Source organism: Hyalella azteca, unplaced genomic scaffold (genome assembly GCF_000764305.2).
Source record: "Hyalella azteca isolate HAZT.00-mixed unplaced genomic scaffold, Hazt_2.0.2 contig17970, whole genome shotgun sequence".
NCBI classification, from domain to species: domain Eukaryota; kingdom Metazoa; phylum Arthropoda; class Malacostraca; order Amphipoda; family Hyalellidae; genus Hyalella; species Hyalella azteca.
In genome coordinates, this window is record NW_025947730.1 from 179,545 (window position 1) to 195,918 (window position 16,374).

The 16,374-nt window shown below is 42.0% G+C and overlaps 1 protein-coding gene across 2 annotated transcripts; it reads right to left on the reverse strand.

Annotated features, from left to right (window-relative positions):
* Positions 1–2,060: 2,060 nt before the first annotated feature.
* LOC108667314 (transcription factor 25) lies at positions 2,061–14,909 on the reverse strand. 2 transcript variants are annotated; one of them, XM_018154335.2, is made up of 12 exons: positions 14,612–14,909; positions 11,149–11,352; positions 10,704–10,791; positions 10,045–10,196; positions 9,173–9,325; positions 8,072–8,811; positions 7,419–7,513; positions 6,720–6,877; positions 4,794–4,884; positions 4,190–4,301; positions 3,871–3,956; positions 2,061–2,812 (listed from the first exon to the last, which is right to left on the reverse strand). In XM_018154335.2, the coding sequence occupies exons 1-12, from the start codon at positions 14,804–14,806 to the stop codon at positions 2,556–2,558; spliced, it is 2,331 nt and encodes a 776-aa protein (XP_018009824.1). In that variant the 5' UTR covers positions 14,807–14,909; the 3' UTR covers positions 2,061–2,555. The 2 variants fall into 2 exon arrangements, with proteins under 2 accessions (XP_018009824.1, XP_018009823.1); XM_018154334.2 differs by having other exon boundaries at positions 4,190–4,303; positions 4,790–4,884.
* Between the last annotated feature and the right edge of the window lie 1,465 nt (positions 14,910–16,374).

Sequence of the window (16,374 nt, forward strand, 5' to 3'; positions counted from 1 at the left end):
TGAATATAACTCTGAAAACCGTACCTTTACTTCGATTTCACTAGTCGTAGAAAGTTCCTGCCTCGGATACGGGCAATCCAGAATCATTTATGAGAGGCTGGCAGAGAATAATTGATCCGCACTAGAAAAAAGATATGTTTATGAGGGGGTCAAAAGGAATAAAACGTAAATTGCTGTCTTTTTATTGGATAACAGATCGATAATTCTGAAAGCAGCTGCACTGTTAAATTAAAAATATACTTTTTTGCGTCTTGTCCGTAAAAAATGACGTCTGCATGGAGATATTTTTAACTTGAATTATTTCTATTTGCGCTGCGCTAACGCTAGGCAATTAAGAGAAGGCGTGTTAACTTCACTTTTCGTTACATACAACGGAGGACGAAATCCTACTTAATGGAGTGACTGGGTCAGCGGCCAAACAAACCAGTGCGTGACATGTACGCTGTCTATGCGTGACATGTACGCTGTCAGTGCGTGACATGTACGCTGTCTATGCGTGACATGTACGCTGTCAATGCGTGACATGTACGCAGTCAATGCGTGACATGTACGCTGTCAGTGCGTGACATGTACGCTGTCTATGCGTGACATGTACGCTGTCAGTGCGTGACATGTACGCTGTCTATGCGTGACATGTACGCTGTCAATGCGTGACATGTACGCTGTCTATGCGTGACATGTACGCAGTCAATGCGTGACATGTACGCGGTCAATGCGTGACATGTACGCAGTCAATGCGTGACATGTACGCAGTCAATGCGTGACATGTACGCGGTCAATGCGTGACATGTACGCTGTTAATGCGTGACATGTACGCTGTCAATGCGTGACATGTACGCTGTTAATGCGTGACATGTACGCTGTCAATGCGTGACATGTACGCTGTCTATGCGTGACATGTACGCTGTTTTGCTCCTTCTACGCTCACATGCACGTGGCGGTTCTTCCCTTGCGTCCAAATATACCGAGTTTACTGGAGAACATAATGAAAACTTACGGTCATTTATAATTAATTTTTATCATATTCAGTAAACATGTAAGGCCGACCGGGATTTAGTAATAAAACGATCAGTTACGAAGCAGTTTTCATCTCACGCCCAACATTCTTCCCATCACGGCGACCATCGAGCCGCAAACGACACAATAAAACATGAATAAAATATTTTCGAGATAAGATAACGATAAATTTTTATCTTAAACAAGATTTACGAATTTTTTCTTGTGTGATACGCGAGCTCCGTCCACACGTTCTCTGCGACACTTGTAGCGAAGAGCCCGCGCCTCTAAATCACGCAGTTAATTACTCTACTCTCATATTACCCCATGCTTCCGTGCAGTCACCCTCAGCTTTTATGAGGTCATCATCAACTTCTGCATGGTTGCCCTCGGATTTCATGCGACTACCCTCAAACTTCGGGTCGCTGCTCTGAACTTTCGGGTATTTGCCCTCTAATTTCATGAGGTCCGACGTATTTGTTTTGCCTCTATCCTCGTGTGGCAAACATCTGCTTTCCTATGCCTGGTATCTGCCCTTACGAGGCGATCATGCAGCTTCTCGGTCCCCACAAGTGGTCGACCTAATATAAACAAAACTTTTTTTTGCAAAGCGCTACTCTCAATACCGTCGTGTTTCATCCAAAGATAACACCAGCTGCTTGCGTAGCTACTCCACTTCAGGCCGAAATTAATTTTCCCTCTCTCCCTCTAGCTTCATCTCGCTATTACAACAGTTTATCTTGACAGCTTCATACGAGAGTTTCAACAGTTTCATCACAAGTTCCCACTATTCGTTACTTACTAGCGCGCGACTTTGTACTGAACTTGCCGAACGTCTCTCAGCTCCGCATTTTCGTTCAGCAGGCGAATGCCTATCAATTTAATATCGCGCATTCGCTTTAGGTTCCTGTAACGAGCTTTAGTTTAAAAGGATCCTCTAACAGGACCAGGCATAGGCAATTTGTTCTGATGTACGTATTACTTGGAAGAAAGGCTCAAGCTGGGGACAATCACCTAATGGAGGCGACATCTTTATTTCATAGGGGGAAATAAAAGAACAAGAGTTCCTTTTTAGTGATAACCTTTGATTATACCATTACATTGGCAACATGGTTAAAGTGCCTGGTGCAATAAGGCTACGCGGGCTATCAAATTTGAAACCCTCGTTCGTTCACAGAAGGGTTGGAGTGGGGAAAGATTTGGGTTGGAGTGGGGATAGCGTTGGTTAGATTTTCCAGGGTTGGCGTGGGGTAAGACCGACCAGGATTTAATAATAAAACGATCAGTTACGAAGCTATTTTTATCTCACGCCCCAACAGCGCACAACACTCATCCCATCACGGCGACCATCGAGCCGCAAAAGACACAATAAAACATGAGTAAAATAAGGATTACAATTCAGCCGAAATGTCTCCCTGCCTCTACATCCCCATATTGTCAGGCCGCATCCCCAACTCTCCCCCCACTTCCCTGGGACGGGGGACGGGTGAGGATCTGTTCCAATTTGGGCGCCAAACGTAACCCATTACGCACGTCGCTACATCGTCGCACGTACGTCGTCATTGTGGCTCCTGTACATCATCATCACCACCACGACGGGCACCATCATCGTCACCACGACCTGCACCATCATCGTCACCACGACCTGCACCATCATCATCAGTGTCAGCAAGATGAAGGTCGCCGCCTTCGTCAGCCCCGACGCCCAACTCGTCACCCGCGTCGTCGCCCGCATCGTCCTCGCGCTGGCGCAGCAGCAGCGCGTCCAGCAGCGACCGCGCCGAGTCCAGGAAAAACAACATCGCCTCTGGGGCACCTGGGGGCGTGGGGGGTATGGGGTATAGGGGCGCCTGCTGGGGGCGTGGGGGTACAGGGGTGCAGGCTGAAGGTGTGGGGGGTATGGGGTATATGGGTGCAGGCTGAAGGTATGGGGGTATGGGGAGGGGCATATGGGTGCAGGCTGAAGGTATTGGGGTATGGGGTATATGGGTGCAGGCTGAAGGTATGGGGGTTAGGGTATATGGTATGGGGGCATGAAGGGAAAAGAGGTGTCTGGGGCCCTGGTGAGGTAAATGTCTATAGACTAAACAAGGTCAATAAATTTAAACATAGGTCGCCACGACCCAAATTCGGAAGCAACAAGCACAGCCCGTAGCTTGACGAGTAATAATATACGTTTAAAAATTACTTTTTAAAGACAACACTTCCAAAGAATCCAGTATCTCCAATCTTACAGATGTACAATGAATTTCTCATCTAATTTTCGAAAATTAAAAAAATTGATTTTTCAATTTTTTTAATAAATATAATTTTTTTTAATAAATAAATTTTTTTCAAAATTATTTATTCTGTTAATTGATTCATGCATTGCTTCAGATTTCACACAAGTGTGCAAAATTTCAGATCAATTAGACACGTAAAAGTGTGTCAAATATCAGTTATAAGATTTGTAGCTGACAAAATTATTTTTTCAATTTTTTAATATTGAAAAATTTTTTTTTTACTATTTAAAATCATTTATTTTGACATTTGATTCATGCATTGTCTCCAACTTTAAACAAGTATACAAAATTTCAGATCGATAGGATAAGTAGAAGTGTATTGAATTTCGATTACAAGATTTGTAGCAGACGGACAGACAGACAGACAGACAGACAAGAAGTGAAGTTAAAGAGAAGTGTTGTAAAATTATTAGCCGTCTTGTATCACCTGCGAGTTCGGAGTATAAATGTCTTTGGTCTTTGGGAGTGACACCTTTGCACGAGTTCTAAATAAGGGGGAAATTCAGGTAGGACATCACAGAATAGATCCAATAATGATAATATTGAGTGGATATACCCAATAATATATTAAGTTACGTGTATGTTATGCTACCTCCGGTCGCTGCTGCAGCCGCACCTTCTGCTGCAGGAGCTGCCGCTGCAAAAGCTGCAAGTCGCTCCTGCAGCGGCTCGAGTTCCCTGCACCAACAAACCATGGGAATTGATTTTAGGAAAAAATACTTGAAAGGTAATCAGGATATAATTTGTACCTACTTGGATTACAATACAATGATACATAACATTCTTAGGGATGCAGAAATTTAAATAGAGGGGTAAATTACAGGCAACCTGGTCTGCGTGATGTCATGTCACCCGTGAGCTGCACATCACACCCAACACACCCAGCACTCATGTCCCCCCACTCCCCCAACCCAGCGCGGGTGTAGTTTGTGTTGTCGGGGAAGAGAGTTAAGAAGAACTCAGCCAGCATCCCCCGTTGCTGGGGAGGTTCACCCGTGGTGGGGCGGTGGGTGGGGCGGCCGTCTGGATAAAACCAACACAATTATACACAATTAACTAAATTGACCTATAATTACATTACATTAATTATCATTAATTATCTATCTACATTATAATTAAAAATAAATATATTCAACACAACCTTGAGAATGTCAGCAAGATAACAAACTTATTCGTAAGTTTCATATCAATTATTTAATAATAAACTAGACGATACGATATAAAATGTAACATGTTTATAAGAGCATCAAGGCAAATATATGGTGCTACAATAGAATATTATAATGGTGAAAATGTAATACTATACTGTAGTATAGGATAAAACTATAATAAGTATATAATAGTATATAGGGCATAACTATATTATACTATGGTATAGTATACTGGAAATAAAACGCGATGTTACTACTCTAGTATAGTATAAAACTATAATAAGTATATAATATTATATATAGTATAAGTATATTATAGTATAGTATACTAGGAATAAACATGATGTTATAGAAACGTCCCCACCGCGGCTGGGGAAGAAGGGGTCGTAGGAGCGCCGCGACTCTGCCGGGGGGATGACATCGTGGTGGCGCCCCAGCGTCCTCACCAGCACACCCTGCACACACACGCACTTCAGGGGGGGGGGACTTGTGGGGCTTGTAGGGATTCTTGTGGGGGCTTTGTAGGGGTACTTGTAGGGGTACTTGTGGGGGTACTTGTTGGGGCACTTAACGGGGTTGATTAGAGCGTCGGTAATTCTGACTTATATTATACTGTATATAATAAAGGTTAAGGGTGAATTAATTAATAACTTGAGTTATGAAAGTTCATGGAAGTTAGAGACTTGAAGAGTAAATGTGTTAAGGAGGCTATATGAATTTGGGTTGAAACTGTGTAGAGCTTGTATAAGACGCTATTGTTCTCGAGACCGAGGGTTTGTTTATAGTTAGGAACGGCCGAGGGTATCAAAAGTGCTGACGTTAAAAAAGCCCGAAACTGACGCGTCGTCACGTGGTAGGCTGACGTCTGCCTTTATAAGGAACCTAAAATTCGCACCAAAAAATTGTTTTACAGTGGTGACCGTCACACCAGTACGGTCTGCAGCTATCTCCTTACCGGCTTCGGCCGTTGGGCGGCGGGTAGAGAAATAACGGCCGTGTGAAACGTTGAGTCGTTCATACCAGCACGACTCCGATACAACAACGTCAAAAATTAACAAGCATCGGCCACGACTTCGCCATATATGTACGGTCAACATCACTGCTACGGCTGTGGCTCAGCCGTGAGACAACGCGAGAAGCCACGAGTTATACAACGATTATTACGCCGGCAATCAGAAGATTCAAGTTCGATCACTGCAAAACAACAATTCTCATCAGTACGGTCAACAGCCCAGTACGGTCACAACTCTCATCAGAAGAAGCGGTACGGTCACAGCAATCATCAGCCACATTACGGCTTGGAGTAACATCATCGACGATGAAGTCTACGCCGCTATTTAGAAGTACGGTCGTCGTTAAACGATCTACGGCCAGACTGACCGTGAGATATCTATATCAGCGAGACACGACGGTTATGAAGAACAGCGTCAGCGGCTACAGCTGCGGTACGGCCACTTGGAATACGGCTGCAAACGCGCGCGTGAGGTACGGTCGTCGCGGGGGTCGTACCGTTCTACGGTTCAACGTTTTCTGGTAAAAGTAGAAGATTTCAGTGATGTTGACTGATACATTTTATTCTCTAATATAATTGTGTTTAGATTACTTTTTTCATTTTCTGGAGATTTTAGTAAATGTAGGATGAGATCTTGAATTTTCCAATTTAATATTAAATTAACCTGTGTTTCATTACAACCATTTTTTGCCGTAACCTATTTCATAAGAGAACTGACATACGCGCCTCGTAAGCCACTTCGTAAACCCTCCTGACAGAATTAAAGCAATTGGCGATCGAGCGATAAACCCATAATGTACGGTCAACATCGAAGATTATATTTCTATAAAGCTTTTGGAAAACTCATTCTTTCCTAATCAGGGTTATTTGATACGGTCATTCAATAGGATTACTAAACAGGTTTATTAATGGATAATTGACGGGGAAACTAATAACACCACACCACTCTCACCACTTGTACCACACCCCTCTCACCACGCCCACGTACCCCTGTCTCTTATACACATCTAGATGTGTATAAGAGACAGCAACCAGCACTCATGTCCCCCCACTCCCCCAACACNNNNGGTGATGCAGGCCCCACAACACGGTGATGCAGGCCCCACAACACGGTGATGCAGGCCCCACAACAGGTGATGTAGGCCCCACAACAGGTGATGCAGGCCCCACAACACGGTCTGTCTCTTATACACATCTAGATGTGTATAAGAGACATCCTCTCACCATGGGCCGTACCCCCTCCCTCTCACCATGGGCACGTACCCCCCCCCCTCTCACCATGGGCACGTACTCCCCCACGTGGGGGTACTGGGTGAGGATGAGGTGGCGCATGACGGGGGTGGGGAGGTGGGCAGTCCTCCCCATGCGCAGGGCTCTCGCCTCCCCCACGCACGCGTCCCCAGCCGCCACGCGCTCACACGCGCACCGCGCACGCTCTGCGCATACAGTCATAATTAAATAATAATGATCTATCCTGATAATAATGATAATGACGTGATAATTGGCATAGATCAAGGCTAGACAAGGACCATAGATAAAGGCCAATCAATTAACATAGATGAAGGCTAATCAATAACATAGATCAAGGCCAGTCAATTGCCATAGATCAAGGCCAATCAATTAACATACCGTAGATCAAAGCCAATCATTCACAATCCATTTAGTCAAATAATTAGCACTGACACAGAAGATAATCAATTAGTATAGATCAATCAAGATCTATTAATTAACAATAGAGATTGACATTAATTCGTTACTGGCAACCAACAATCAAACATCATTGATAAGAATAACTAATAATATAAAGCAATTCAACACGGCGATGCAGGCCCCACAACACGGCGATGCAGGCCCCACAACACGGTGATGCAGGCCCCACAACACGGTGATGCAGGCCCCACAACAGGTGATGCAGGCCCCACAACAGATGCAGGCCCCACAAGTGATGCAGGCCCCTCAAGTGATGCAGGCTCTCACCACACAGCCAGCTGAGCGCCTCGGGCTGCTTCCACAGAGACGCGGTGCGGGCGGCGTACGCGTGGCACAGCGCGTGTGTTGGGTGCGAGTGCCATCTGCAACACGGTACACGAGTACGGTACGGTACACGGTCATGATACGGTGTACGGTCACGGTACATGGTCACGGTACACGGTCACGATTCGGTGTACGGTCACGGTACACGGTCACGGTATACGGTCATGATGCGGTACACGGTCACGGTACGGTATACGGTCACGGTACGCTACGGTACACGGTCACGGTACGGTACACGGTCATGGTGTGGTTATTGTACGGTCATAATAATGAATGCCATCATCAATACGGCGGAGGCCATGATAAGGCCGAGATGCGGGCATGATACAAGAGAGACACCCACGCACTATGCAATTTAAATTCATTTATATCACTCCTGGCGTGCAACCAGCATAGAAGACCGTGCAAGAGAGCTCGAGCCAAGACTTCCCCCTCCCCTCAGAGGTCTAGCCCAGCTATTCCCCAATTAAGGGAAGTTCATCACCCTTTCCCCATGTTACAAAAACCCTTCCTCTCCTTATTACAAAGCACACTTTCTCTTCCCCACGTTACAAAACTACCCTCCCCATTCAAGTGACAGCCCCCAGTCCCCTCACCTGGGGGCGGTGAAGTGAGCCGAGTTCGCCAAGTCCTTTTGGATTTCAAGTCCATTTTCCTGCATGACTTTGAGGAAAAATTCAGGGAAGGCAATCAAGGCCTGCAGCAACATGGCGTCAGCCTGTGTCCTCAAGTCCTTCTTGTCCTTGTAGCACTGGCTTTGCGCCTTAGTAAGGCGCAGTTTCAAGGGCTTGTGCGCAACACACGAACCTTGGTTCAGGCTCAAAAAGAAATACGCTAAGGGGATCGAGTACGCAAAATTAGGCAGCATTTGCAGGTTTTGTTTAGCGTTATACTTCTTGTAATATTCGAGGAGCCAGACGTATTCTTGACACCGCAAGGCGTAGAAGTCAATTATCAGGACCACTGCTAAAGGATCATCGCCTGCTGCGCTCAGTCTTATCAAAATCTTGGAGATCTCCAAGGCTGATCTGTAACACTGGCGTCTTGCCACGGCGACCATGTGGTAAAACAGCGCGTAAAAAAGCCCGCGGTTCTCCATTCTTTTGAAATCGAGCGCCGCGGTAGGTTCGGTCAGCCGCAAGCCTGACATGGATGACTCGAGCTCGCTGATGCAGCGCTGGATGAGGTCATCCGCGTACGTGTAATCCTCCTGAGACCGGAAAATTCCTGCCAGCTGGAGCAACGTGTCCACGTGTCTGGGGGACTCGTGGAGCAGCTCCAGCATGCCTTCCTGGTCACGCGCCTCCATGACGTGGTCGAACCTCAACTGCGTCCTCTGCAGGAAATAATTCACGTGGAATAAGGCACGTAAATAGTAGGCGCATTAACACAAGAGTTCATGGTGAGTTAAGACACTTTAATAATAAAACAGTTAAGGCAGAAATACGCCACTTTAATAGAACAATTCAGGGCGGAAGAAGGAACTTTAATGTATTGACCCATGCGAACCAACATTCTGAATGCAGGGTACCTCTCCTCCACATTAGGACCATACGGCTTAGAAGACTGTTTCTGTAATGTGAATTTGAACTAATACCATGATACCAAATACCAGGTGGTAGCTGGCATTTGGTATCATGGCGGTACCTGGTATTTGGTATCATGGCAGTACCTGGTATTTAGTATCATGGCGGTACCTGGTATTTAGTATCATGGCGGTAGCAGTATACGGTGATGGCCCCAGTACGAGGGTGGTCGGGGTCAAGGGTCATGGAGATGCCGTTGTCGTGTGGCACGGCGGCCTGATAACCTCCACGCAGGCTGGCCTTGCTGCTCACTTTGTGGCGACCCTAAAAACACAGGCATTTGTTATCTCACAAAGGCCGTGTGGTTAAAAATAGATTAAATAGACCTATAGCCAATAATTATAGCATTCATTATCATTTACTTTACTTATGACACTACATGTACCAAGGCAGCTATGGGTACTTGGGCCACTACGTGTACCTAAGCCAGCCGTTAGTTATACAACTATATGGCGGCTAGTTATACAACTACTACCTATATGGCTGCTAGTTAGTTATACAACTCTATGGCTGCTAGTTAGTTTTACAACTATATGGCTGCTAGTTAGTTTTACAACTATATGGCTGCTAGTTAGTTATACAACTAGGTATATGGCTGCTAGTTAGTTATACAACTAGGTATATGGCAGCTAGTTAGTTATACAACTAGGTATATGGCAGCTAGTTATTTATACAACTATATGGCTGCTAGTTAGTTATACAACTAGGTATATGGCAGCTAGTTATTTATACAACTATATGGCAGCTAGTTATTTATACAACTAATGGCTGCTAGTTCGTTATACAACTATATGGATGCTAGTTAGAGCCTTGGACCTGTTAGACCCAGCTAACCTCATCCTTTGCCCTGATAGCCAACTCCTGGTCCTCTCTTCTCTTGTCCTGTCAGCCCCACATCCTCTGCTCCTGTCAGTGGATCATCACCTGGTGCCTCCCTCTGCTCCTGTCAGCCCCATTCTCTGCTCCTGTCAGCGGATCCTCACCTGGTACCTCCCTCTGCTCCTGTCAGCGCCGCCCTTGCTCCTGTCAGCCACCACGTCGCTGCCAAAGATGCGCTGCAGTTCCAGGAGGGCGTCCAGGTACCTGTAATCAACTGCCAGCAAGTCCTCCCGTGGGCTGCTGGCAACATGTCCACCTGAACACAATATTTATATTGTTTACAAATAATAAAATAATAATTAATAGCAAATTATTGAACTGATATTGAGATAAAAAACAATTACAGAAGTTATAGATCACATATGAGGTCACAGCAATATTCTGCTCAACTAGAAATTATTATCCTATTAATGAAGATAAGCTATTATTACATCACACTAAGCTTCCTAACCTTTTCGTGTGAAATTTGCTATAGGGAATAGAAATTTGACAGCCCAAGGATATTCCAGGGAACCTAATGACCAAATATGTGAAAGCACGTGATGAGCTGGTGCACATATGCACCACCTCATGGTGCACATATGCACCACCTCATGGTGCACATATGCACCACCTCATGGTACACATATGCACCACCTCATGGTACACATATGCACCATCTCATGGTACACATATGCACCATCTCATGGTACACATATGCACCACATTGAAGTCTCAACAAGAAGATATCTAAAGCTGAACACGTAGAGTTGGCACAACCCACCTACAGCCGCAGGTGTAGGCTCAGCCACTGTAGCTTCCCCAAGAAGCTCATTCACTTCCCTCACACTTGCCTCTACTTCATCAAGCTCCTGAAACAATTCATAATATTTAATTATTCCTAAAAACATCTTATCACTCCCAATATATATTTCTATAATTCAAGAAAGTATGTATACATCAACTTTGAATTCCAAGAAGTTCATCTCAATAATCCAAGATATGAAATGCATTAAAAGCAATTATATACTTTTCCTTCAACTAATTAACATCAAATGTGAATGCCATTAGCAGATGAGTTAAGAGTGCTCAACATAACAAACGGATGGTATTTATAAATTTCTACAGCATAATATGTACCGTAGTTCATATGGAATGTGAATAAATAACTTCAGTTATAAAATAGATAACAAAGATAAGTTCATTATATTAATTGTCCTAAAACTAACCAATTCTTCACTAGCATCAGTTTTGTCTGCAGTAGGATTATGAGTTTTTTTCTTCTTTTTAAGCTTTTTCTTTTTCTTGAGTTTGTGCTGTGGTTGTGGCTGGCTGATGTCATCAGCAGCTGCAGTAGCTGGGTGCTCCAAGCCTGACTGCTGCTCACTGTACTCACTGTCTGCATCTCCTTCATTGTCTGAGTCTTCCAGAAGCTGAAATTTTAATGATAGTGAACTTATTAAATTTAAAATCAATAGGCCTAATTTTCATTTAACAAATAAAACATTTTACTTATGGTCAACTTTGCCTGCTCCAGAATAGTTGATAGAACATCCTGCCATCAACAATACACGAGGATTCAAACATTTTTGATGTAAAAAATTGCAAACTATCGCCTAGATGACATTGAATGCAAAAATTTACAAATACTGATGCCAGCAGGGAGACGTATAAACTCCAATATGGGGTAATAGCTTCCAAATACCGTCAACCGGGGCTACTCGGGACTGGCGGGCAACTCGGGACGCACCTCCGACACGGTGTAAAACTGTTATAGTAGCAAAACTAATTGGAATATTGCAAAAATAAATATATTGGCGTAAACATCAACATTTTTCCTATCTATGTAGTACCTATAAAGGAAGTCGAAAAATACGACATTTACTTAGCTTTGAAAAATTCCTGAAAAAAATGGTGAAGAACGCTATTTTGAAAAGTTACTTCTGCTAAGGTCTGTAGCAAAAAAATATTCACCGTATTAAAAAATTTTATTTACATAAAAGTTGCACCCAGGTGTCGGCTTGAAAACGTAATTGACAGAATTTGCCTATCTCATTCCAAAAAAAATGGCGGCCATTTCCGCACGGCGGGGCTACTCGGGACACCCCCCTGGGCTATTCGGGACACCCCCAAAAACGAATTTACAGTAGAACCTCAGTTAGCAAAGGCTCTAGTTAAGAAAAAAATGGATTAAAAACAAAGTATATTGATTACATTTACCTCGCTTGTCGAAAAAATTTCACTTATCGAAAAATTAGTGCATCGTTGGTCATCACAAAATTGCGCATAGAATGTCATATGTAGACTTGTGCACCAGACATCATAGAATGAAAAATAATTGACCTAAACTATGATTTTTTTCTCCAAAACATATGATGGTTGTCACTAAAACATTCCTTTCTGTTTCAGGTATGTTTTTCAAGATCTTTTTTTTTTATAGTAAATTCACTTAACCCAATCAAAATGCTGTGAAATTACAAGCCATCTTGTAAGCTTACAGATACAGAAAAAGTGCTACATGGCTGCTGATATGAAGCTTGCAGTGGACAAGGTTGTTATAAATGCTCAATGGCATGTTCATGGATGCGGTAATATTGCATCAATAATATGATGTCACATCAATAATACGATGATTGATGTAATGGCAATATCATATCAATAAAGGAAAAACAAGTAAAAATCACAGAAAATGTCATTTATTCTACCTCTACATCATCTACAATGAAAGAGGAGGACTTCGGAGTACTGTTAGTAATAAATGCGTACGCTCTGCATGCTTCAAATATTTTAAAATGAAGTTTTATTCCCAGTGTCCCGAGTAGGTAGCCCTGTTCGACGGGGCTACTCGGGACACTCTTTTTTTGCTTCTGGCACCTTACGAATAGCATATGGAATTTTTTTGAAGATGCCATTCAATAGCCCTTGCAAAGAGCTATAAAATGAGTCTAAACTTGTTAATGAAATGTTTCATCATAAAAAGTTATTAACAAAAAATGCTCAAAACACAGACAAAAAAACTGTTGACAAAACCATTGACAGTACATCAAATAATGTAGAGGGATGATGACAACCTTGTAATTATGGACTAGGTATATTTACAATGTAGGATTGTTGCTGGCTTGATAGGAATTGAAAACCTGAAACATAAAATTGGTCCAGTTCCCAATAGAATTGATTAGGAACAGCACCTAAGATATAAAAATGAAGGAAGTACCGTCAACCGGGGCTACTCGGGACAGATTTGAATGATTAGTTTTAAATAACAGTTAATAACTTCTTACGATGAAACATTTCATAAACAAGTTTAGTCTCATTTTATAGCTGATTGGCAGGGCTATCGAATGGCATTGTCAAAAAAATTCCATATGCTATTTGTAAGGTGCCAGACGCAAAATAGAGATTGTCCTGAGTAGCCCCGTCGGTTGGGGCTACTTGGGACAACGGGAATAAAACTTCATTTCAAAACATTTGAAGCATGCAGATTGTACTCATCCATTACTAACAGTACTCTGAAGTCCTCCTCTTTCATTGTAGATGATGTAGAGGTAGAATAAATGACATTTTCTGTGATTTTTACTTGTTTTTCCTTTAACTTAGCTTGATCATTAACTTCACCTGATCATTAACTTCACCTGATCATTAACTTCACGTGATCATTAACTTCCCGTGATCATTAACTTCCCGTGGTCATTAACTTCACGTGATCATTAACTTCACGTGGTCATTAACTTCCCGTGATCATTAACTTCCCGTGATCATTAACTTCACGTGGTATTTAACTTCACATGATCATTAACTTTGCGTGATCATTAACTTCACGTGATCATTAACTTCCTGAAAGGAATGTTTTAGTGACAACCAGCATATCTTTTTGAGCAATAAATCATAGTTTAGGTCAATTACTTTTCATTCTATAATGCCTGGTGCACAATTCTATACATGACATGCTATGCACAATTTTAAGATGACTGATGATGCACTAATTTTTCGATAAGTGAAATTTTTTCGCTGAGCAAGGGAAATGTGATCAATATTCTTTGTTTTTAATCAATTTTTTTCGTAATTGAAGCCTTTGCTAACTGAGGTTCTACCCTTAATGCGTTTTTGGGGGTGTCCCGAATAGCCCCGGGGGGGGTGTCCCGAGTAGCCCCGCTGTGCGGAAATGGCTGCCATTTCTTTTTGGAATTAGATAGGCAAATTCTGTCAATTACGTTTTCAAGCCGACACCTGGGTGCAACTTTTATGTAAGTAAAATTTTTTAATACGGCGAATATTTTTTTGCTACATACCTTAGCAGTTGTAACTTGACAAAACATAGTTTTTCACCATTTTTTTCAGGAATTTTTCCAAGCAAGTAAATGTAGTATTTTTTGACTTCCTTTATACCAGATAGATAGGAAAAATAGTTATGTTTATGCCACTATTTTTAGTTTTGTGATATTCTAATTAGTTTCGCTACTACAACAGTTTTACGCCGTGTCATAGGCCTGTCCCGAGTAGCCCCGCCTGTCCCGAGTAGCCCCGGTTGACGGTATATGTACCTATATGATGAGTGAATGACAACCAAGATAAATTTTTTGAAACAGTGATAAGGAGCTGCCTATAATTCATGAGAATAGTTGCAGAGTCAAGCAGGTACATGCTGTTACTGACAAAAGCAGGAAAGGTTCCCAATGAAGACAAAATACTCACAATATCAAATCTGTTCCGAGCAAGGGGCTGGACCACATTCTCAGCTTCTTCACTGTCATCATCAGTGGAATCTTTTGTTGGGTCTTCCTTACTTATTTCCGTCCTTGCTTCTTGTTTGATTTCTTTTTTTCTGACTGAGCCATCAGACATCTGTGCCTTGAGAGCCTCATATTTTCTTAGCTGACGACGTGACATTTAAAATAATTTTAAAGGTTTGTGATCATTTAATATATATACCTACCCTGAAGTGGCCACAAATGCTCAAAATTAATTTAAACCTTTAGTTTATGACTATTGAGTAGGTAGTTGTCAAGATATTAAATATCTAGGTAGGTATATATAATAGCAACTTAGCAGTATAATTTACCTTAATTGCAATTAAAAATTTACAATACTGCTAATAGATTGTTTAAATTGCAGCAAGAGTTATAGTACAGTCAAAGGTATAGGCTAGTAGGCAGTAAATATTTACTCCTAAGTCCTAATTTAGGAGTCCTAAACCAGCACTGGAAACCAAATTGTGATTGCAGGCAAATGTATGATGATCTATTACATAGGCAAAAAGTTCAAGCAAGGTTGGAAATTCCCTGCATTATAGGCTGCATAATTCTAAAATCTAGTTCATTCAAAGACCAAGATAATTTATTTTTGATACTACTGTCAAATGGGGTAATGAGGGACGGGCCGGGTAAATCAGGACAGTCCTCTGGCATTTCATGGAACTGTTGTAAAAACTGAACTATTTCAAATATTGCAAAAACTAAAATAGTATCGTAAATTTCAACAATTTCCTTATCTATGTAGCATAAAGCAAGTTAAGATCATACATTTAATACCCCCTCTAAAATCCCCGAAAAAAAGTGTGGAAAGTGAGATTTTGGAGGAGTACCTCTGGTAAGGTCTGTGGCAAATAAAAAAATATATATTTGCCGTATTAAAACTTTTTACATGTGTGCATAAAAGTTGCACAAATGTGTTGGCTTATAAACGTGACTAACAGAATTTGCGTAGCTCATCCCCCAAAAATGGCGGCCCCCTGGGGTAATATGGGGTAATACGAGGTAATAAGTGACACCCTCCTGGGGTAATAAGGGACACCCTAAAAATGCATTTACAGTAGAACCTTGGTTAGAAAACCCTCCAGTTAACAAAAAATATCCATTAACAACTAAGAATTTTGATTACATTAAACTTTACTAAGCCAAAAAAATTCATGAAACAAAAAATTAATGTACATATCATCGGCAATGCAGGCCCACTGCATGTACACTGGGTAACATAGAATGAAAAGTAATTAACTTAAACTATGATTATTTTCTTCAAAAAATATGATGGTAGTCAATAAAATATCCCTTTCTGTTTCAGCAATGCTTTTTTGATCTTTTTTATTATAGTGAATTCAGTTCAATTCACTTAACCCAATTAAAATGGTGCAAAATTACAAGCCATCCTGTAAGACTACATCTACAGAAGAATGCTATATGCTAGGAGTATGAGCATTAGACGCCAAGGTATGAGCAGATATACGATGGAAGTAGAGGTGGAGACCTAATCATTGTCCTAATGTTCTGTGTGAAAGCAAATGCCTTGAGCGTGAATGCACTATGCACAGACATACAGATGGAATGAAAGAAAGAAGAGAGGATATTTGTTTTATGAGTGGCAGAGGTGAGAGACAGCACAGAGGGAAACTGTGGAGCATCTGGTGATCATATGATAGAGAGTGTGATCATCAGATCATGTGATGCATATGACTTTATTAG